At 41.0% G+C, this 21,787-nt stretch overlaps 2 protein-coding genes across 3 annotated transcripts in view; both read right to left on the reverse strand.

The window, feature by feature from the left end:
* The window catches only part of LOC117959123 (huntingtin-interacting protein 1-related protein-like), a 19,408-nt gene extending 454 nt beyond the window's left edge, over window positions 1-18,954 (reverse strand). The window contains exons 1-32 of the mRNA XM_034896059.1: window positions 18,701-18,954; window positions 18,342-18,405; window positions 17,815-17,957; window positions 17,655-17,711; window positions 17,484-17,564; window positions 17,323-17,399; window positions 17,177-17,238; window positions 16,181-16,321; window positions 15,933-15,990; window positions 15,766-15,841; window positions 15,454-15,582; window positions 15,231-15,353; window positions 13,770-13,953; window positions 13,577-13,665; window positions 12,586-12,707; window positions 12,358-12,454; window positions 11,282-11,485; window positions 9,948-10,058; window positions 9,662-9,856; window positions 8,900-9,047; window positions 8,328-8,414; window positions 7,705-7,812; window positions 7,473-7,609; window positions 6,640-6,750; window positions 6,487-6,545; window positions 6,334-6,364; window positions 6,184-6,246; window positions 4,481-4,581; window positions 4,280-4,385; window positions 2,183-2,306; window positions 1,599-1,660; window positions 682-1,503 (exon numbers count right to left, since the gene is read on the reverse strand). Of these exons, the coding sequence (XP_034751950.1) occupies window positions 682-1,503; window positions 1,599-1,660; window positions 2,183-2,306; window positions 4,280-4,385; window positions 4,481-4,581; window positions 6,184-6,246; window positions 6,334-6,364; window positions 6,487-6,545; window positions 6,640-6,750; window positions 7,473-7,609; window positions 7,705-7,812; window positions 8,328-8,414; window positions 8,900-9,047; window positions 9,662-9,856; window positions 9,948-10,058; window positions 11,282-11,485; window positions 12,358-12,454; window positions 12,586-12,707; window positions 13,577-13,665; window positions 13,770-13,953; window positions 15,231-15,353; window positions 15,454-15,582; window positions 15,766-15,841; window positions 15,933-15,990; window positions 16,181-16,321; window positions 17,177-17,238; window positions 17,323-17,399; window positions 17,484-17,564; window positions 17,655-17,711; window positions 17,815-17,957; window positions 18,342-18,405; window positions 18,701-18,781 (4,053 nt within the window). The 5' untranslated portion in view covers window positions 18,782-18,954. The remainder of the gene's footprint in view (window positions 1-681; window positions 1,504-1,598; window positions 1,661-2,182; window positions 2,307-4,279; window positions 4,386-4,480; window positions 4,582-6,183; window positions 6,247-6,333; window positions 6,365-6,486; window positions 6,546-6,639; window positions 6,751-7,472; window positions 7,610-7,704; window positions 7,813-8,327; window positions 8,415-8,899; window positions 9,048-9,661; window positions 9,857-9,947; window positions 10,059-11,281; window positions 11,486-12,357; window positions 12,455-12,585; window positions 12,708-13,576; window positions 13,666-13,769; window positions 13,954-15,230; window positions 15,354-15,453; window positions 15,583-15,765; window positions 15,842-15,932; window positions 15,991-16,180; window positions 16,322-17,176; window positions 17,239-17,322; window positions 17,400-17,483; window positions 17,565-17,654; window positions 17,712-17,814; window positions 17,958-18,341; window positions 18,406-18,700) is intronic.
* A 96-nt stretch (window positions 18,955-19,050) lies between these two features.
* ccdc62 (coiled-coil domain containing 62) overlaps window positions 19,051-21,787 on the reverse strand; it is a 6,568-nt gene continuing 3,831 nt past the window's right edge. The window contains exons 10-14 of one of the 2 annotated variants that reach the window (XM_034896134.1): window positions 21,263-21,363; window positions 20,407-20,566; window positions 19,735-19,938; window positions 19,528-19,616; window positions 19,051-19,494 (exon numbers count right to left, since the gene is read on the reverse strand). In XM_034896134.1, coding sequence (XP_034752025.1) covers window positions 19,557-19,616; window positions 19,735-19,938; window positions 20,407-20,566; window positions 21,263-21,363 — 525 coding nt within the window. In that variant the 3' untranslated portion in view covers window positions 19,051-19,494; window positions 19,528-19,556. Of the gene's footprint in view, window positions 19,617-19,734; window positions 19,939-20,406; window positions 20,567-21,262; window positions 21,364-21,787 lie in introns of both variants that reach the window. The other variant, XM_034896133.1, reaches the window with a different exon arrangement.

The following is a 21,787-nucleotide window of genomic DNA, read 5'->3' on the forward strand; positions in this document are numbered from 1 at the left end:
AGGGCAACCGGCCCGATTGGTTCATTTACATTTTAGCATACTTAAACAGTTGCACATTTAGTTTTTCCCATCTTGTATGTATTTAAATATTTGTTCTTATATTCTTATATTTTATTTAAAAATTGTTATTATTATTATTTCATGTAAATTGTATGCATGTATATTTTGTGTGCTGCTGTAACACTGTAATTTCCAATTTTTTGGGATCAATAAATATCTATCTATCTATCTATCTATCTATCTAACTAACCGATGGAGGCAGCAGTAGAACAGCAACTCCCATGTTCTATAAGGTAAAATGACTGTTTTTGTCTAAGAAGTCTGTTGGCTTTGACGAGAGAACCCATAACATGGATTAACGGCTTTAGTTTCCCCCGGGTACATTTAAACAGAGCTGTCTGATGGCAAGGTAAAGTTGGAAAACTTTCTAAATATAGCGTATATACTTAATCTGATTGTTTTTAGGCGTCTAAAATACGTTTAGATGCTCCGCCACATCCTTAGTAGGGCAATGCTTAGAATCCGTGTCAGCTTTTCCAAACCTGGAGAGTGCCGACTGCCATCTACTGTAGAAATAACCTGACTATGGAGAAGAAGCTCTTACAACCACTCTTTAAAACATCTGGATTATCCCTCTAAGCATGTATGAAGATCAATATCCAGATGAGTTTAAGAACATACCGCATTCTTCAGCATTTTTCCAGATTTGGTGAAGATGTTGTGTTTCCTAGAGGCTAATTTGGGGGACTCTGTGTTGTTGTGCGGGGTGGCCTCGGGCAGAGACGGGGATTGAGGCCGGGAGAGGATGGAGGGGTTTGTTGAGGGTGCTGACAGCGAGTAGGACTCAGGTTTTAAGTAAGTTTGGGTTGGATTTGGGGTGAAGGGCTGAGGTGGTGTGTAAGGCTGAGTTGGGATGAAAGGCTGGGAGGATGGGTAGGTTTGAGAAGGGGTGAACGTTTTGGGAGGGGTGTAGGTCTGAGACGGGATGGGAGTTTGGGAAGGGGTGTAGGTCTGAGACGGGATGGAGGTTTGGGAAGGGGTGTAGGTCTGAGACGGGATGGAGGTTGGGGAAGGGGTGTAGGTCTGAGACGGGATGGAGGTTTGGGAAGGGGTGTAGGTCTGAGACGGGATGGAGGTTTGGGAAGGGGTGTAGGTCTGAGACGGGATGGAGGTTTGGGAAGGGGTGTAGGTCTGAGACGGGATGGAGGTTTGGGAAGGGGTGTAGGTCTGAGGCACTGAGGAAGACTGCGTTTGAGGTGGTGCAAACGGATTGTTTGCTGCGTAGCTCTGGGTGTTCAGGTAAGGCTGTGTCTGTGAGAAGGACGGCGGTTCTGGCGTGCCGTCGAGCAGAGTAGGTGGAGGCGGCGGAGGGAAGCTATCGGCTCCGTCCTCTGTGTCAGCTCCTTCGTCCCCAGAGGCGTCGAGCTTGTAGTGCCTCTTCCTCAGCTCCCCCAGACGGACTCGCTCCTGCTCCAGCTGGCTCTCCAGCTGCAGCACCTTCACCTGAGAGACACCCAGAGAGCACAACATCGTCAGCCGCTTGCGATTAACAGAAAAATACACAACAAGATGATAATGTTCGGACTTGAAGACCTGACCTGAACTTCCATCTCCTCGGTTTTCAGTTTAATCAGAGACATCCCAGAGAAGTCCATCACACCTGTAAAAACATCACAGATATAACGCTGCGAGGCTCAATTAACAGAAATGTTGCTCGCTCTGAAACTTTGGTTCACACTGAAATATAAACTATTTAACTGACTCCAATGAAATCTAGGAGACATTCATGTTCCCCTCAGGATGAATCCTTCTGATATTGGGGATCCCCATGAGGTTCACATGTGGTTAAGATGTAAATATCTCCAACTAGAGCTGTAAAGAGTTATCCATTAGTTACCAGCTATTCAATTAATTGCCAACTATTATGATAAATTTAATGAAAAAAATAAAAAGATCTGTGATTCTAGCTTCGTAAATGTGAATATTTTCTATTTTCTTCCCTCCTCTGTGACAGTAAATTGAATATCTTTGAGTTGAGGACAAAACAAGACATTGTAGGACAACTTTAGGGCTTTGGGAAACATTGATCAACATTTTTCACCATTTTATAAACCAACAATTAATCCAGAAAAAAATTGTCCATATTTCCATCAGGATGACTTGTAATAAAATCATCTCCCACCTTGGTCAGAGATCTGCTGCTGCCCATGTTTGGTGGACGTGACGACCACGGCGGCCATGTCGTTTACGTGGCGCGACGCCTGCTTCAGAGTGTGCAGCTTCTTGTTGTTGCGGTCGGCCTTCACCTGAAATCACACACGTACAGTGACTAAAAGGTTGTGACGGCCCCTGTGCTCCGTTCCCCTGTTGTTTCTGTGTTTCCTCTCTCCAGGGCTGCAGACCTGACCCGGGGAGTAATCAGCAGCATGGGACACACCTGGGCCCAGGGCTTCACATGCAACATTAACCAGAGCAGCAGCAGCCGGTCCTTGGCGGCACATCTCCTCGCCAAACCGCTTTACATTGTGGCTTTTGGTTCCTTTCTTTGTGTTTTTACAGCACTAATGAAACACATTTTCAGTCATTCACTCCTCTCAATACTGACTTCACGGCTTCCTTCTGTCTTTTTGTTCGCCTTGCTCTTGGTAGTCTGTGTTAAAAAGGTACAATATGTAGCATAATCCTGATAAACAATGTTTAGACTAATACAAAAGTAATCCCTCTCAGTATATATGACCACCAGAGGAATGTGGACCCTGTCCTCTGTCTGGATTCTCTCTTTTCTTATTTATCCTGTGTGCAGGATGTTTACGGGCTCTCTCTCTTTCTCTCTCGCGCTCTCTTTCTCTCTCTAGGTAGTTAAGCCAGGTAGGAGAAGCCAACTCTGATGTTTTAGAAACACCAACGGACTAAACCTGGGTTACATATTGAACCTTTAAAAGTCACGTCCTTGGTTAGCATACCCGCGCGTCTCCTGTTCTAGTCCCGTCTAAGAGCCGGGCTGTGAGAAAGGTAACCTGTGGAGTCATTGTAAAGAAAATAATCTCTTTTACATTCTGCATTTTTTCACCAAAACACACTGTGTATACTCTAAAAAAGTCAGTTCACAAAAGTTAAAAACTAAATTTTTTTGTTAAATTCAACTATGCCGATTGTAAGATATCTGTCTGAGATTTCTGTCTCCACCACAAAACAATGAAGGTGAATGGAAAGTAGTTTGTGTGTTCTGTCAACTACTAGATGTACAGCAAATGTGAAAATATGTCTCCGAGCTGCTCAAACGCAAGGTTGTCTACACAAATGTGTTTTCATTTTTAGGACCTTTCTGTAACCTTTACTTTTTTTGTATCTGACCTCTTTGGGCCTCGAACTGTTCTTGAAATTAGACCTATTTAAAGTTTAGAGGGGAATTTTCTCAAAATCATCGACATATGAAACATAACCAACCATTATCATAATCTATGTTTGAATGTCAAATCAAAAATGGAACCTGTAACTAAAGCTATCAAATAAAGGCAGGGGACATTTCTCTGAGATTTAGAAGAGTATAAATCCAATACGTTGAAAAAACGTGAAGTGAAAGTATGTCCAGTTTAAGTATTTCAGGTATAGTCATGTTCCACCGCTGGCTGTGTGTCTATTTGTTGTTCCACAGCAACATTTGTGGTGAAAAACACAACTAGAGTGGCCAGGTTAGCTCAGTTGGTACAGCAGGCGCACATACAAAGGTCCAGGGATCGAGTCCGACCTTCTCTCTTCCACTTTCATGTCTAGCTGTCCTACCCTTTAAAAGGCGGAAATGCCCAAAAAAAGTCTAGATACAAAACCTGCACAATTCAGGGAAAAACATGAATCACGATTTTTAGCTTAGAATTGATATCACGATTCCTTTCTCACGAAGTGTAATGTTTATTGCACACATGAACCACCAAAAAACAAAACAAATTGACGGTACCGAGCATAGATTTTTTTTGGCACATTGCACATCGCCACAAGCCGGTAAACAGAGGCTTCAATGGAGAGAAGGGAGAGCATAGAAGATTAAAGCATTGCTTTAAAACCTATTTTATACAGTCAACGTTTAAAACTCACAAAGTAGTAGCGTTTGTGATGCGATTGGCTCCTTTTTTTTTATCAAAATTTAAATTTTTTATCATGAACAGGGTGAATCGAGATTGCGATTTTAATATAGTTTATCGTGCAGGCCTACTAGACCCCTTTAAAGTGATCAGACATCTTCACCAACCAACAGGAGATTGTTTTGACTTGAGTTTTGTACCTTCGAGGCAGCAACCAGCTGAGCCGTGCTCGCAGCGATCTCATGTGAACACGCGATGAGCTCCTCGTATGTTCCTTTCTCCCCCACCACCCGGTCAGCCGAGTCTCTGACAGCAAAAAGCATCAAGCACAAGTTTATTACACAGATTGACATATTCAGGACATCTAACTAATGAAAAAACAAACACGGTAGGATACTTACAGCAGCTGTGTGGCGCCCCAGCCCACGGCCTTGGAGGCAGAGATGAGCCCTTCTGTCCAGCGAGAGTTTTTGGCGTAAAACTCTGTCACAGACGCTGCTCCCTACAAGGTGAACAATTACAAGTATGTCACTATCAAGGTTAGGATAGCTTTGAATCTTCAATTAGTTACCTCTGCCAAGGAGGTCTTGTTACACGCTCGGTTTGTCTGTATTGTTTACAGAAAAAACTACCATGCAGATTTTCCTGTAACTTGCTGAAAGGGTTTAGCATTGGCCAAGGAGGAAGCCATTACATTTTGAAGCGGATCCGAACCATAAATCGCTTTCATCGACATAGGCAAGGCAAGGCAGCTTTATTTGTAGAGCACATTTCAGCAACAGGGCAATTCAAAGTGCTTTACACAAAATCAGCTAAACAGATAAAACACAAGTACCCTACAAAAAACAAAGTCATAAAACAGATAAAACACAAGTGTAAACTTGAGACTACCTTCACACTAATTAGTCCATGTTAGTGCTATCTTTCATGATCACCCTCAGTGTCTCTACCCTTCACGACTCTATTTTTAGAGACGTTACCTCTTTGACTCTTCTTCACACTAATTAAGCCAATCTAGCGCTGCCTTTCGTGTCTATTTTTGACACTACACATTCACACTTTTTCTTTAAAGTGTTGCCCTTTGAGTCTTTCTTTCTCTGTATAACACAACCTTTATACTTATTCCTTGTCCTCAAAAAAATTCATAAAACATTGTGAGATAGACTGCATTGGGATCCGGCAGAACAACACAAATCTTGCGGGTGCTGGTGGTTTTAACATTGCAGTGGGGGAGCCGTGGATGTAGACCAGAAGGATGGAGTCAACAGTCAGTCAGTCAACAGTTTCTCATTAATGGGAAAGACACAGAAAGGAAATGCAGTCCAGCGAGAGTGACGTCCTTTACAAACTCCACTTCGACACATCGCAGCGCTTTCTACAATAAATGTTGTAAATGCTTCTTGGTTTTTGCAGCTTTTCTCTCAGACTCACAGGACTATATTTATTATTACTTTTTGGGGTTTTACTTTGGAAGCCAAGTCTCGTCGTCGCCAATTCAATCAATTCAAATTACTATTTGTCCCCTGGGGGCAATTTAAAAAACTGTTTTTTTTTTGTTTTTTTTTGTTTTTTTTGTGCAAACATTTTAGGCAGTAGTGGGATAAAACATCTTTCTATATCTTTTGCTTTATCCATTCTGTTTGTTATTGCGTCTAACCAACTCTTATTCACGGAGAAGTCTCATTCTGATATATTACGAGAAGGTGACTTGATGTACATATTCAGCCATGACTTTGAAAATCTTTCAGATAACACTAAGCTATGCTTTTTCTACTCAAATACAACGATTTCTTTCTGGCACTCCTCTTTTCAACCTCTCACTTTGCTGTCTTATGGCAACAAGTCACCTCAAAAAACTTCTGTGACCAAGATTTGGAAAGAAACCATAACTAACAGATCAAGCGAAAAGGTAAAGAATATCATTTTTCCTATGACATTGCCGGACACTCATAACAACAATCTGAGCATGTCAGTGGCAAAAACAGCTCTTAGTTGGCGTACATTGACGGCTTGTAATTGCCTAACAGGATTTCATTTTAATCTTACATTTTTTTAAATTTAAGATTTAAAGGCTGTTTTTCGATAGGAGCGTTCGGTGACTCACCCTTCCTCCTTCCACAATGTCTTTCTGTAGGTCAGTAGAAGCCGTCACCAGCATGTGAACAGCCTGGAGGAAGAAGACACAGAGCAGAAGAAACTGATTAATCACAGAAGCTCACAGAAATGTATTTTAAATGGTAGACAAACTTCTCACCTTCATCAGGTCTGAACAGGATCCCAGGATACTGGGATGAAACAGGAAAACACATCACACAGATGGCAGATAAGAGAGTGACGCAAAGAAGCTAAAAAGGTGACTATTTTAGGATGATACAGTATTTATTTATTTATTTATTATTTATCTTACCTCTGGTTGACTTCCAGCTTGATGCCAGAAGTCTCTCTCTTTGCCTGATTCAATATCTCCTGAGAAATATTTAAAACAGATATGTTAGGGGTCACCAGGTGTGTGGATGTGGTCCAGAGTTAGTCAGGTTTATCTTTCATTATGCGTCCTTACGTCCATTCGCAGCACGGCCTCTTCAATGGCCGTCGACGTAGCGACCATCTCTTTATCCACCATGTGCGCCAGCTCCCCTTTCATCACGTCCTGTCCTTTTGGACGCAGATCCTAAACACAAATCAAACAGTTAAACCATCAATAATTAACTAATTATAATTATTTTGATTATTTAGAAATGGGCCAGTCTGTATTATGATTACTTTAAATACTTGGTTTTAATTCTAATACTTTAAAAAAATATTTAAATAAAAAGAAAATTTTCTTCAAGTGATCAATTCTTTGTTTTTAATAACCTGATAATATAGTATTGTAGATTTGTCGTGAAACCGTAAGTTTTGTACATTACTCACCATAACGAGTACAATTTTAAATGCAGGACTTTGACTTGTAATTGAGTATTTCTACACTGTGTAACTGCTTGATTTGAGTACTTCTTCCATAACTTAAAATAGGTTAAAAAAAATCTTTACATATTTAAACAATGATAAAAAACATCATTGCTGTAGGTGAAATAAATGTAAGAGATGGCAAATAATTATACCTAGTAAAATTTAGGATTTTAGAATTTTTCTCAAAGCACCCCTGTGTCTAAAACACAGTCTCAGAGCTGCTAGCATGGCAGCAGACTCTTTTACTCTGATAAAAAGGTTTACAAAGAAACAACACATCCAACAATTCTTCTGTGCAGGTGCGTTGGAAAATATCACAAAGAAAAAAGGTCCAGAGAGGCCAAAGCATTAATTTCTTCAATAAATGGTGATGCTGTAGCAAGAGCAGGGTGCAGGATCCTCTTTCTCCTTCTACTCTGATAAAGGTAAAATCCGTCTCACCTGTCCCAGAGCGAGGATGCGTTGGACGGTGTAGCGCACGGCGGAGGGATCTGCTCTCTGTAAACTGGCCTGAAGCTTCAGATCCTTCAAGAACTGAAGGCAGTGATTTGCACAATCCCGACAGCTGTCAGTTAAACCTGCATGAAACAAAGAGGATGATGTGGGTGTTCACTGAACATTGTGTTTAGTATTTATCCCTCTAGCAGTTCCAGTGTGAATGCGGGTCTCTTACGGTCCGCCTGGTCGGTGGGAGCGGCGTGAGATGCTGCCGATCCGTTGACAATCGTGTCAGCAGCGAGGTGGGAGAACTGTGTGACCGATCTCAACAAACCACTGGCATCTACAGACAAAAGAGCAGTGCTGGGGTTTGTGATTAACTGAAGGGTCAAGTGTTTAAAGTTAGAGAACATTCTCCCACTTTTAAAGCAAAATAAAGTCTTCAAAAAGCCTCTTGGATCAGCTGGAAAACGCATCGTGGTTCTCACAGGACAGCGACGCTACAAGCATGTGATGATCTGGTAGACCATGATGCATTTCTGTAGATTAAACTACCAAACAGTATTTAAGTAATTAAAATAAGCAGAACCTTAAACATCCACAAAGAGAAAATGCAACACACACATTAATGCAGATGGAATATTAATCTAGAGCCATCAGATAGAAGAGGAAAACCCTGACAGGGAACATTTCAGCAGGACCTGAATACTTCTCATCAGTAGATGAGAATTAGATACACTTATCATCTAATAAACTTGACTTAACCTCCAAACAAACCCCCCCCCCCCCCCCCCCCCCCCCCCCCCCCCCCCCCCCCCCCCCCCCCAAAAAAAAAACAACCACACACAGCTCACTCACCATTCCTGTTTCCAAGGTAGACGACGTGGCTCTGCTGCATTTTGTCAATAGATTTCAGAGTGATTTCAGCTCGATTCACCAAATAATCTGGAAAACAGTAAGAGAACGTGTGAGAAAAATGGGATGAAAGAGCAATATTACATCACTTATCTTTAACCTCTTTTAAGCATTATGTAAACACATACATACTTATAAAATTTACTCAGTTGAGGGGATTTAAGTTAAGTGTAATCAAGGCTAAGGTTATTTGCAACTTTGTTATTGATTGTATTATGCAAATATTGACGAATCATTAAACTGCACGTATGAAGTTTTTCAAATGTCTGCTTTTTAGTTTTTATGTCATTGTAAAGTGAGTAATGTTTTTCTATCTATTCTTCCTAAATGTTCTGATATTGTGGATGTTCCCTCTTGCTACTCAGACAATGTCAACCTGAGTTTATTTTCACAATCTCCTGACATTTTATAAACCAATAATGAAAATAATTGTAATTTTAAAGCCCTAATATTCAGTAAAATCAGTGTTATGACTAGGATTTTATTTGTTGGAGCAGACATGACGGAGGTTTTACCAGGTGAGCAGATGCAGCTGATGTGAACGGGGTCGTCCAGCTTGGCCACAGCGTCCAGTATGATGCCCTCAGCCTCCACCACAGCACACTGCAGGAGGCAGAACTGCTCGTCCTGCAGCTTCTTTGACAGCTCAGCTTCACGACAGGCCTGATGAGAGACACAGACACACATGAATATTTTGTTACGTGGTCTCCTCTCGCTCCCATTTCTCTTTATAACTGAATGTTAACTGGCCGACAGTCTAATTCTGTTTGTGGTCTCATCTGAGAAAGGGGCTGGTAAAATAACTTCATCCAGCTCCTTGCGGATCATGGATATGTAATGTAATACAGCAAATCATTTATGGTTGGATTTACAACAAATTAAAATTTGTCTGTTTCCACGAGTAGAATATGAACAATGTCAAGTCAAGTGAAATTTGTATAGCACCTTCAAAAAGGAAACAAAAACACATTGACAAACCTATATGTACACATCACTGTAAAAGAGAAAACAGAAGGTGGCATTTTAGAGGACAAAAAAAAGTTATTATTTAAAACTTAAAATGAAACCGGCGATAGTCGATTTCACAATGAAATAGGCGATAAAAAGAGGACATCACACAAAAGCGTGTCTATAAAATGTGTTTTAAGAAGTGATTAAAAAGAAGTCGCTGATTCTGCGAGCCTCATCTCATCGCAAAGCCGAGGTGCCCTGACGAAAAAAGGCACGATCACCTCATGAGGGATTCACCGTGCAGCCAAAAGGTTTGCGTGCCGCACCTGTTGCTGTAACTGAGCGTGGAGGTTTCCCAGCTCCATGCTGCTCCTCTGCCTCTCCTGCTCCAGGGAGCTGTGGTGGAGCTGGGCCTGCTGCCTGAGGGAGTTCAGCTCGCCCTCCTGGTCCCTCATCGAGCGCAGCAGCACCTCCCTCTCTGCCTGCAGCCCTGCCACTGAACTGCTCAGCTGGGTACCGCTCTGAGGATCAAAACATCCATCAATTTGGGTTTTTGTTACTCTCAAGAGGACGTGGAGGCGATGTGAGAAAAGTTACTAGACAAAGTCCCACCATTTCTTTGCTCTGCAGGGCGCTGTTCGCACGATTCAGCTCCGCTCGTGTCGAGTCCAGCTCCCGTCTCAGCCTGTCGATCTCCAACTTCTGCTCTGCATTGATGGCAAGCTATAGGAAGGAAGGCAAGTTTCTTTTGTATAGCACCTTTGAAAAACATGACCAATCAAAATGCTCTACATCAAACTTTAAAAAAGACAAAATCACGACAAAAAAACAAGAAATATGTATAAAAAAGGGCTCAAATTAAATTAGAGTGCATAAAAAGAAAATGAATGCACAGCTAGAGAAAAGTGAGAAACGTAACTTCCAAATTTAATTTAACTCTCTGAGACTCATTTTTGGGAGGGACAGGGGATCTTTATGGGGAGAATAGCAGGACAACAGTGTCTGTCCCATATAAGACATTATCTGAAAGCTGGGAATCTCCACTCTTAAACAAAATGGGGGTGTATGAGGACATCTGGAAGCGGTTTAACCAATTTTTTGTAGAGGAGAGACGAAGGGAAGCTTTCAAAAAAGGGAAGATGTGGGACAGGATACCTAGGATTCAGGCAGGTGGTGAACCCCAGAAGGGGAAAGGACGGAGACATGTCTCTGAGGGTGATAACAAAGGTGCAACTCTAACTTGTTTCCGGTATTCATGCATTTCATGGCTTTGCCAGAGGAACCATTGTTCTTCTGTGTATATGATAGTGTCACTTATTTGGCTTTCTGTTTATTTTTTTGCTCTTATAGTTGTTAGAGATGTTATGAGAGAAACTCATAACATGTTTTTTTGCAAAGAGTAGTAACAAAGTGAACAAAAACCAATATAGACATTTTTTTTATGCAAAAATGGGAAAATAAAAATGAGAAATCTAAGTGGAAAAGTTTGGTGTACAGCTACCAGCCAGTGAGAAATGTGAAAAATTTGTCTAAATTGTATTTTTAAACCAGAAATAAGAAATACTTTGCTGATCCCCAAAGGGAAATTCTGAGTTGCAGTTGCACAAATAGTGTAAATATCAAATATAAATATAAATAAAGAAATAAAAAAGAGCAGAAAAAGAAAGTTTAGGCCTCAATTTTAAACACCTGAAAGTTGGAGCAGTCCTCAAGTTGTCTAAGAGATGGTTCCACATATGTGAAGCATACAAACTAAATGCTTAGTTTTGACTCTAGGGAAACAGACCTGAACCAGACCTGAATTAGACCGTCTGAGGATCTGGACAGTTTAAAAGACTACCAAGTAGTTTTGCGCACTCTTACCTACATGTGTTAAATGATGTAAGACATTCATGAGAACCTCTGTGTGTTTATTTCCTGCATGTGGCTTCATCATAAGTCTGTACCTGCTGCTGTAGCTGAGCCCTGAGAGCCTCCAGCTCTCGCTGGAGCCGCTCTCTCTCCAGGTCCAGGGAGCCCTGCTGCTGCTGCGCCTGCTGCGCCTGAAGCCTCAGCGAGGAGAGCTCCACGTCTTTATCTCTGGCGGAGCGCAGGAGCACATCACGCTCCGCCTGCAGGGCCGCCAGGCTGCTGCTCACCTGAGATCCCTCCTGGAGAAAAGAGAAATATGCAGGTGAATAAATTAAGCCTCCAGATGAGATGATTAATTAAATAAAAGCTGTAAACCACACTTTCCTTTTGTTTTCATCATCTGAGCCAGAAATCTCCACTTCGCAGACCAAAGTTCCCACTTAGATTTCCATCTATATTCTAAAGCTTATTATACAGGGCTTAGTTCAGATATCATTCACAGCCTGATTTATACTACATTTTATTTTTAAAAACATGAAGAAATTAGATTTTTTAATAGCTGTTGACAGAATTTTCTGGTTCATAGAGTGATAAAAAAAATACATAAAAATCTTTGACTCTAATCTGTCAACAAGACAACAACAAAATTGTTTTAACCTAGCTTTATCCAACATTCTCCTTTCTGTTCTGGAAATGATATGGTGGCTACAGCGTTTGAAAAACCAATGTCATATAAATGGTTTCTCAGGTTGGATGTATATACTGGAAAAAGGGGATAAGCATTAAGTACCTGAACTTTCTGGAGGGCTCCTAAGCAGCTTTGTGCTGGGGAGAGACCTGCATGATGGACTTATGGTGTTGTCATTTATACATATGTACAGTGTATATTGTATAATGGTCTTGAATGTTCTAGTTAATGTGTCATTTTTATTTTTGTCTGGGTGGGTGGCCACTACGAGGGGATGTAGGGGTGTGTGTGTGTGTGTGTGTGTTCATGTTGCAGAGTCTTTGTCCTGATGCTGGCATTTGAGGATTTGATGGGAATTTGAAAAGAGCTACCGATGTAATTTGTGATTTTCCCCATTTAAACTAAGCCGTGGAGGATGAAACAGTATCTTCAGTGATTGGTACAATAATAGAAGTTTGTGTGCGTGTTTTAATTCAGTGTCACCTTGTCTTTATTGTCCAAAGTGCTGCGAAGGAGAGCCAGCTCGGCTCGTTGCTCCAGGACTTCCTTGTTCAGCCGCTGAACCTCCTGCTGCTGCTGATCCACCTGATGGGGAGAGGAGAGGAGAGAAGACACCTAATCAACTCTCACGACACAAAAGCTCTTCTGGTTACAAGAGACAATCGTCTCAGGTTGGGTTGTGTTTGCAGTGGTTATGAGTCAGTGGTTATTCTCACCGTGTTTCTTTTCTCCTGTCGTAGATTTTCCAGCTCATTTTCCAGCTGTTGTTTGTATTTCAGCAAATCGTCGTGACCGTGTTGTGTACCCGACAGCAACTTCACTGTTTCTGCGTTCTGAACAGGCACACAGACAAAAGCTCAGATTAACTAAATAAAATTCACTTTTTAATAATTCAACGATTCGTCATTTTGAGAAATACGTTTCTTTGCTTTCTTGATTAGAGTCTGATACCACTCTCATGTGTGTACAGTAGATATGAAGCTGCAGAGGGTTAGCTTAGCTTAGCATAAAGACTGGAAACAGGTAGCCTGGCTCTGTCCAAAGGTAACAAAATCAGCCCACCAGCACTTCTAAAGCTCATTTATTGACCCGTTATATCTCGTTTGTTAAATCTATATAAAAACAAATGTTGCAGTTTCACAGGGGGTTATAATCTGTTGAATACTTTGTGCTAAGCTAAGCTAACCGTTTGCAGCTTCGTATTTATCGGACAGAGTTATATCGAGCCTGTCGTCCGACTCTCAGCAAAAAGTGAAGAAGCGCATTTCCTAAAAAGACAAACTTTCTTTAACCATTCCACAGCTTCATATATGGATGTATTGCATTGTTCTTCTCCAGCGTACACAGGATTCCCTCGAAATATTTGAAGTGACAAGGTGCATTCAATAATTCCAATGGATTATACATGTTGAAGTTAGGTTGGCTGAGAAACCGTCGGCAACTATGGTCTAACCTCACAATAGGGAAAAATTAATAGGGGAGTATCTTCTACTCAGGTTTCACTCAAAATACAATTAAAGCATCACAACATTACAAATAAATATATATTCAGTGAACTCTTCAAAGCCTCATATCCCATCATTTCCCGTCAGGAAGAATGTGTGAAAGACAACAACATTTTTCTATTCAGTGAACTCTTTACAGCCTCATTTTCCTTTATTTCCCATCACGGGAATGTGTGAAAGACACAACGACATTTTACCTTCTTCATTAAGTCAGCGTGACTGGTGATGAGCTCTGCGTGTCTCTCTTTGAGTTGAGCGAAACGAAGCTCTGCTGCCTGAGCTCTGTCTGCGTGGAGATACGGGATGAAGAAGACGCACAGTGAGAATCAGGACACACAGTAAGAATCAGCCACACTCATAATTTAACTGGACACAAATCAGTGCACTCACGGTCTGCCTCCTTGAATCCGATCTGAGCCCCGACATTGGCGACGTTATTGCACCGTAGAGCTTCCACTTCCATCCGCAGCTGCTCCTTTTCCACCATGGCCATCTGTTTTTGGGTGCGCTGCTCATCGAGCTCGGCCTCCAGAAGATTCACCTGAGCTTTAAGCTCAGTTAAACACCTCTTAGCCTGAGGACAGGTATGTTTCACCTTCGTTTAATAGTTTTAGTTTGTTTTCAAAAGTCTGAAACGGTGGGCTTTCCTTTCGCCAAAGCTTGGAAAAGAGGCGCCCCTTTTAAATTTATTTGATTAGTTTCGCTCAATTCTTGGATGGGTCGTTGTGTGATTTGACGCCAGAGACACTCAACAATTGAGCCAAGACGGTTTAAACTTTCTGTTTGACATAACTTCAGACTACAAAAGGTCTGTCCAAAGGCATTTGTTAGTTTCTGGGTCTGGGAAAGTGGAAAAAAAAAAGTAAAATTTCCCCAAACTACTGTTTCTATTTAATCAAATAACACACATTAAGGATATTCTATGCTATCTTTTTTGTATAAATATTAGTAAAAATGTAATATTTATTCAATTCCATTGAGCCTCCCCTTAAAAATAGCCCTTAACCTTCACTTTGAAAAACTAATACTTCTATTCCACTACATCTTGGACGTAAATATTGCTCTTTTTACTCCACTTAATTTTTTCTGAGAGCTTTAGTTACGTTTCATTTTAGTTCTTTACCAGATGAGTTTTTCCTCCCCTTCCTGTCCAGTGAAAACCACGTATCTCCAGATGTGATGATGTTGAATAAACTGAAGGATGATGTTGGATGGGTGTTGAGAAAATTCTCCTCCTTCCTTCTTAAAGCTTCAGTGTGTAACTTTTTGATATTATTGAACGTTTGTTAAATTCAAGCCATTGCCAAATGAGTTGCTACAAAGCAAATTAAAAGACTTCAGTGTGCAGATACTCTAGTGCAGATAATGACCACTTCTGAAGAGTCCATGTTTTTTAACCCAGTGTTCTCCTTTGCTACTAGCAACTGCGTGGTGGAGGGGGAGCACGACTAAAGAAAGGCTTGTATCAGGTGGACAAGCCGATAGTGTTGTTATTACTCAGAATTCCCCATGGGGGCGACAGAAACTAAGCACTACAGCTTTAAGTTAAAGTCTTCAAAAAGCCTCTTAAAATCAGATGGAAAATGCATCGTCACAAAGCTGAAAAAAGGGCTGTTTTTCTGAAAGCATGAACAATTTGTGGTTCTCACAGGACAGCGATGCTACAAACATGATGCGTTGCTTTAGATTAAACTAACTAAACAGCTTACAAAGGAGATAAAATGAGCACAACCTTAAAGATCTACAGCATGATTAACACAGCAGGATTATTGATCCAGAAAAGCACTGACAGGGAGCATTTCTATATATGAGTATATGTCTGATGTGACCAACCACTGACACCCAACTTACCTCGGTCTTGATGAGCTGTAGTTCTGGTTTGAGCACCTCCAGCTCTCTCTTCAGACTCTCATTCTCGGTTTCTCTCTGCTCAGCTGAAGCATCATGTCCTCCCATTTGGCTGAGCATAGAGTACTGTCATGAAAACAAACTTAAAACGTTAGCCGTGACACCAGAAAAAGACAAACAGTTGGAAAACATTAACATGATTTATCTTTGGACCAGTTGCATGTACCTGTGGAGCTTCCCTTAACCCTGGTTGCAGCTCCAAATCCTCGTCGTTATGCCGCTCCTCGTTGGGCATCACTACCACCGGCTTTTTATATTCCCCCAAGGCAGCGGCACGGAGGAAGTTCGGGGGTTCCTGTGGGGTGGAAATAAACAAAATACGTGTACATGATGGACAATGGTGGAATGTAACGAAGCACATTTACTCAAGAACTGTCCTCAAGTACAAATCTGAGATACTTTCATGCTTTATACCAGTGATGATGGAAACCCACACAAGTCAAATGTACTGTACATGTGGGAAAAGTATCTTACTTACATCGGGGAGATCTGGGATCTGGATGATAGTTTTAAAGAACTCGATTTCTCTAGCTCTGTCGAAGAACTGTGTGAGGCTGCAGAAGTAAAACCACCTGTCACTAACAGAACCTCAGAGCTATAAAAGTGTATACAAGTGTTTTTGCTGCGTAATCCTGATAACTTTACCTGTTAAATAGATCGCGGAACCGCTCTCGATGACCAAGAAGAACATCTGGAGCAAGCCCTATATACCAGAGGATAATTAATATGATTCAGGCATTACTAAACTGACAAAACCACAAAAAAGGAAATGTATAAATTATAAAAACCACCACAGGGGCCCATTTTCTCATAATCCATCCATGGATTCAAACCTTGGTGTAACACCATTTGGTTGGATTTTAATAGAAGAAACATAAATCTATGTGACTCACTGCTGTGGAGTTTGAACATCGACAGGACGGAGAAGTGGTAGAGGAGGCTGCAGTCCAGTATGAGAGGTATCAGCGGAGTCAGTCTGCACTGGCCAGCTGGAGTTGTAGATTTGGCGCCGTTGGCATCCAGCTGACGCAGGACTTTGAATAAGCAAAACACAAAATCAAAGAGACATTAAAAAATGAAAGTCTGGCGTTCTTCTATATTTTGCTCATTTAAAACCAATCCCATAAAATCCCACAAGTGTGTCTCAAAGCCTGACATATATATATATTCTTCCTCTGTGCCATAGAACTTTTCAAATATAGCGATTTGGTGCCTCCCAGCTCCTCTCTTTCCCCCGTCTCCTGCCTGTGACCCGGATATTGATCTCAAAGGCCATCTTGAAATATGTCTCAATTATTAAATTGCTTCTCAAGGAGAGAGGAGCGAGGAGGCTTGCCGAGGAACTATGAGTGAGGATGAAGTCTTTTAGGCACCCATGCTGCAGAAAAGAGTTGTGACACAAATCACGGCGGATGTGTCACAAGTCATGTTTAATTGACGTTGCTTTAAAATGGCCGCTCTGAAGCACGGATGTCTCATTTGTCTCATCGTGGGTCTTCCTCACCCCCTCCGTCACGTCTCGGGTGGCTAGGATTGAGACGTGAGGAGGCAAGAAAAGGAAGCAAGGATGTACAAACGGAGGAGAAAAAAAAGAGGTGGGTGACGGAAAGAAACATGTTGTTTCTTCATTACCATCAGCACACACACACACACACACACAAGTTTCTTTTAGACTCAATCCCACACACATTGTCCTAGGAACCAATGTGCTTATAAGTCAGAAGACATTGACAGGCAGACTTAAAAAAATTTGGTTTTGGTCTTTTCAAGGGATTATGTGACAATAACAAAAATGTAGAATATCACCTTAACTAATAATTTCAAGTATTGCTATCTCATAACAAAAAGGATACCTGAACATGTAGAGAGTTACCTCCCTGTGGACTCACCTGTCTCCTCCATCTTCAGCCCAGCATCCCAGTAATCCATCAGTTCCTGTGTGATATCTAACCTACAACACATAAAAAAACACATTTATGAAGCATATATATTTAATGAGAAACACTGAGCACATGGTTGTGGGTGGAAAACTTACACTTTGGTCACATCGCTTCCTGTTTCCTTATCAAAAGTCTCATCACTGGCCTCCAGGTTGGCTGGAATCACCTTGTGCTGTGAATTATTTATGTAATTAACCAATTTAGCATTCTTAGTTTGGCACATATCATTATATGAACCATAAAACAAATATGTTACCTTTGCATGAAATTCCATTTTGAGGCAGAGGAACTTGGCAGACAAGGCAACAATGTGGCCGTAGCGATCATGCAAGTTTCCCTGGAAAAGAATTAAAAGATATTTCTAATTTGTTGTATAGGTAGCTTTAATTTGAAAAAAAATCTGAGTACTTCTTCCTCTGCTACTCACCCAGAGAATGCCCATATCTTTGACGTTGTGGCAGTATCTGTGAGAATCTCTAACAGCCTGTAGGTCAAACAGAGAGGAGATAGAACACAAAGGGAAGAGTGCAAAAACATGATAAGATACACAAGGAAAGGATTCCTGAAATGAACGGGTTTGAACTCACATTCCTGTGTCCGTCCCTGAGCACTTTGTGCAGCAGATAGCAGAACTTCCAGCTGATCATGGAGTTGCTGGACAGAGGAAGGTTGAGGGTGTAGGACCAGAAGGTGGTGGCTCCACCTTCCTTATGTGTTCCCATGATGATATCTGCCCAGCTGTCAAGGAAAACACTCCAAAATACTGATGCAGCAATCTAATTTCAACGTGTGTTTTAGCAAGTTCATTAGAGTGTGATTAATAAAGGAACAGTTTGACTTTATCACTAGTTCCACCATTAAGTTCACAAGAGAATATCTTGATAACTTTCCAGTGGATTGGTATGGAAATTCTCACACACATTCATGATCCCCAGGTGATGACTCATGCTGATTTTGGTGAGCCTCTGGCGCTCCCTCTAGCGCCACCAGCAGGTCAAATCTCTGCACTACCAGCATGGCTGTACACTTGAATCGTTTTAAGTAATTTGTCAGCGAATAATCCTATCCAAGTTGTCTTTTTTAGATTTACGTTGAATGTTTTTTTAAAGGATACTGCGCACATATTTCTCTTTGAGTGGTGTTTCACCGGATATGAGGGTTTTGCTGATGTTGTGAAGCTGAAAGAAAAGACTTGTTTAAAATAGCTCAACATTCCTAAGTTAACACCAGGCTGCTGTTTGAGGAAACAGACAAGACTGTAAATTAAAAACACAAAACACAACGTTGGACTTAGCCCAGCCAAGAGGGCAGAGCAGTATGAAAAGATTTTTTTTTACTGAAACGTTAAACCTGAAAGATCATTTTTTTCAGTTTTAGCTTCACATTTAATTTTCTAACTAAAAGTTCCATCACTCAGGCGACTTAAACCAACTATAAACATGGGCTCGATTAAAAGAATAAAAAGTTACATACCTGTTGTTTATTGAACTGCTCTTTCTCAGCAGCCAACGCTTTTTCCGTCTTATTGTCGCTTTTGTTCTTCGTTTTGCTCATGTTGTCGCTGTCCTCCACGCGAACTAAAAGTCAATGTATAAAACCACAGGCCAGCTCCTCACCTGTGCTCGTGCTTCTCTAACAGGTGTGCCAGAGTCGCCGCGTGTATGCCACCAAAAGATTCCTCCTTCAATTCGCTTTTTCAGATTAAAACCCCGCAGTCCTCCTGAAACAAAGCAGTTTCTCTTGTGCGTAAAAGCTCTCCGACTGCGTCAAAACGCGCCGATCCGTGCTTTTTTCACAGGTATTTAGAAAACACCACTGACATGTAGTTTATGTATAAATATTTTTTAATCAAAAGTGGATGAGAACGTTACAAATTGTAAAACACTATTTACAGCATCGACATTTCCTCTTGAGTCACCGTCACATCGGTAGGCTGTGAAACTGGAAAGACCAAAGGAGGACACACCACTCAGCCTGTAGGACTGGTTCCACATCTCTCCCACTTCACACAATGCAGCCTTTACAAATCTGAAACAGGGCATTAAAATAACATGTATGAATCCCCCCAAAGAAATGATGCAGAGTAATGCTTTGGCACCAAATTAAAAACCAGATTTAGGGTATACAGAGTTTCAAATTCATGTTATGAATGCATTTTTATCACTGCATCATCGCCCTGAGAGGCAGTTCAACCTTTCACCTGTGTGCATTTAAGTTCTGTAGGCACACTCATTTTGAAAATTGACTCCACTTAAAAGTTTAGCACACTGAGCCACTTTGGTAAATCCAGGAGTTTCCACTATAAATACAATCTGTGCTTCAGTGAATGTCAAACCGTCCACATGGCTGGCTGGTGTCGAGGGCAGGCTTTGGGTGGAGTTTCACCAGCCTGTTGGAGAAAAAATGAAATAGCTGTTAGGTCTTCACACACCCAAACGAGTATGCATTTTACACCCTTGATGTCTCACCCCATGAATCCAGAGAGGAGAGGCATGAAACTCCTGTACCTCGTACGTCGGTGTGGTTGGGTGGAGAAGGTGCTGTTGGTGGGATGTCTGGCACTTATTGGAGTAAATGGGGTCAGTGGCCCCACAGCTCGTAGGAGTGACACTGTTACTGTGTACAGAGTTATGGGGTCCCGAGCTGCGGATGAGCAGTCTGGACTCATCCAACAGCTGCTGCAGGGAACAGCTGGACAGAGGATCATCACCCTGGTCGGAGAGGGAGGGACGGATTTAAGTGATCAGGAATAATGCTACAATTTGGGAAACAGACTTGTTTGTTTTTTTTAAGATTGAAAGGAAAAGTTTGATATCACTTAGCAAGCATAAGCCTAGCATAAAGACTGGAAAGAAGGAGAAACAGCTAGCCTGCTCTGTTGGTAAAAAGCATTTTATAAAGCTCAGTTATTAACGCGGCCACATCTTGGTTGTTTATTCTCACAAAAACAACATATAAAGTGAGTTAATAGAAACTGGTTGTTGGGTTTTGACACCTTTGGATTGAGCCAGGCTAACAGTTTCCCCTGCTTCTAGTCTTTATGCTAAGCTAAGATACCTGTAAGTAAGTAAGTCGGCAAGAAACTGAATAATCATATTTCTTTGTGTTAAAATGAACACCATTACAACTTCTCCTGTTGATATAAATTATTGATATATGAATTATGTGATGTGTCTTACATCAATCGAGTGTGCAGAGAAGACTCCTGGGTCACAGGTGGCTGTGGCTTGCTGATTGGCTGCTGGTGGAGAGGCAGCGTCATGTAAAGGTCTGGAGTTCTTCACTCTGAGTGAAGAAGGTGACCGGCTGTCCAGACAGACACATCTAACCTCGTCCTGACTGAGACACAAACACAATTACTCATACTAATCCTCTCTATTCAATATAAAGTTTAATAGATTATGAACTAAGAGGGTGTGCCACATTACAGCTCGATACGGGTCTTATCAATGTAATATCTTAACTTTATCTTAAGCTTCCTTATGATGCACCTCTAGCTGCATGACTGCACTGGATTAAGGTTTTAAAAACCTGAAGCTAACAAATTCCATTAATAATTATTCTGCTGATTATTTACTTGATTAATCATTTGACCTAGTAAAAAATGTAACATTTATCCCTGGGGATGTAAATTTTCGTCCATGTTTAACTTTAATTAATGCAGGTTAATTGTGATCACTGTTTAATCAAAGCACTTTTTTCTTGTTTTTATTTTCTAGCTCAAACGATTAATCAAGAAAATAAGAGTCGAAGCCATAACTTCTAGTCCTGTCAGCCACAGACCCACTTCAACATGATGGTAAAGGAAAAGTTTAAGTATTAAAAAAAAAAATCATGAAGTTTTAATTAGATAAGAAAGTGTCATTGCTGGTTTCAGAGAAAGGTGTTACGCCGTTTCTCTCATCTCTGAACTCTTGCTCTCATCCTGTCTGCATACACCTGTTCTCTTCCATCTGTCCCCACCATGGTCATCGACTCAAACACAGTAGCTTCTCTAGAGCTACGAAATATGAAATAATCAACTATTCGTCTTACCTGCCAGGTGACGCCTGAGCGGTCTTCGATTGCAGGGTTTCACGTGCAGTTTCCAGGTTCAACTGCAGGAGCTGCAGGTCATTCCGCTGATTCTCACACACCTGTAAAAACACACACAGACAACACCTTTATGTATTAATTTACATTGAAGACCATCAGATAAAGCATATCCAACGCGTAAGTCACAGTGAAACGGCAGTTATATTTTGTGATGTGAGGAATTTCAAAGTGAAACTAAATTAAATCCCTTTAGATTTTTTCAATTGCTCAAAGCGAGCAAAACCAGACAAAAACCAGCTAACGTTCAATTCAAAGTGTACTTTAGCATAACGGGGAGGGTTTGTTAGTCACCCTAAATTTAATTGTTAGGAGTTTAATATGAGAGAAAAGAATATGGGAACCGTGAGATAAATAAACAGTTAAAACAGGGAAACAGGATTTTATTTCTTATGTTATATATTTTACTTTACATATTTACTATACTCTTTATTCTAACCCTAATATATATATATATATATATATATA

The sequence above is a fragment of the Etheostoma cragini genome, chromosome 16 (assembly GCF_013103735.1).
Source record: "Etheostoma cragini isolate CJK2018 chromosome 16, CSU_Ecrag_1.0, whole genome shotgun sequence".
Classification (NCBI taxonomy): Eukaryota; Metazoa; Chordata; class Actinopteri; order Perciformes; family Percidae; genus Etheostoma; species Etheostoma cragini.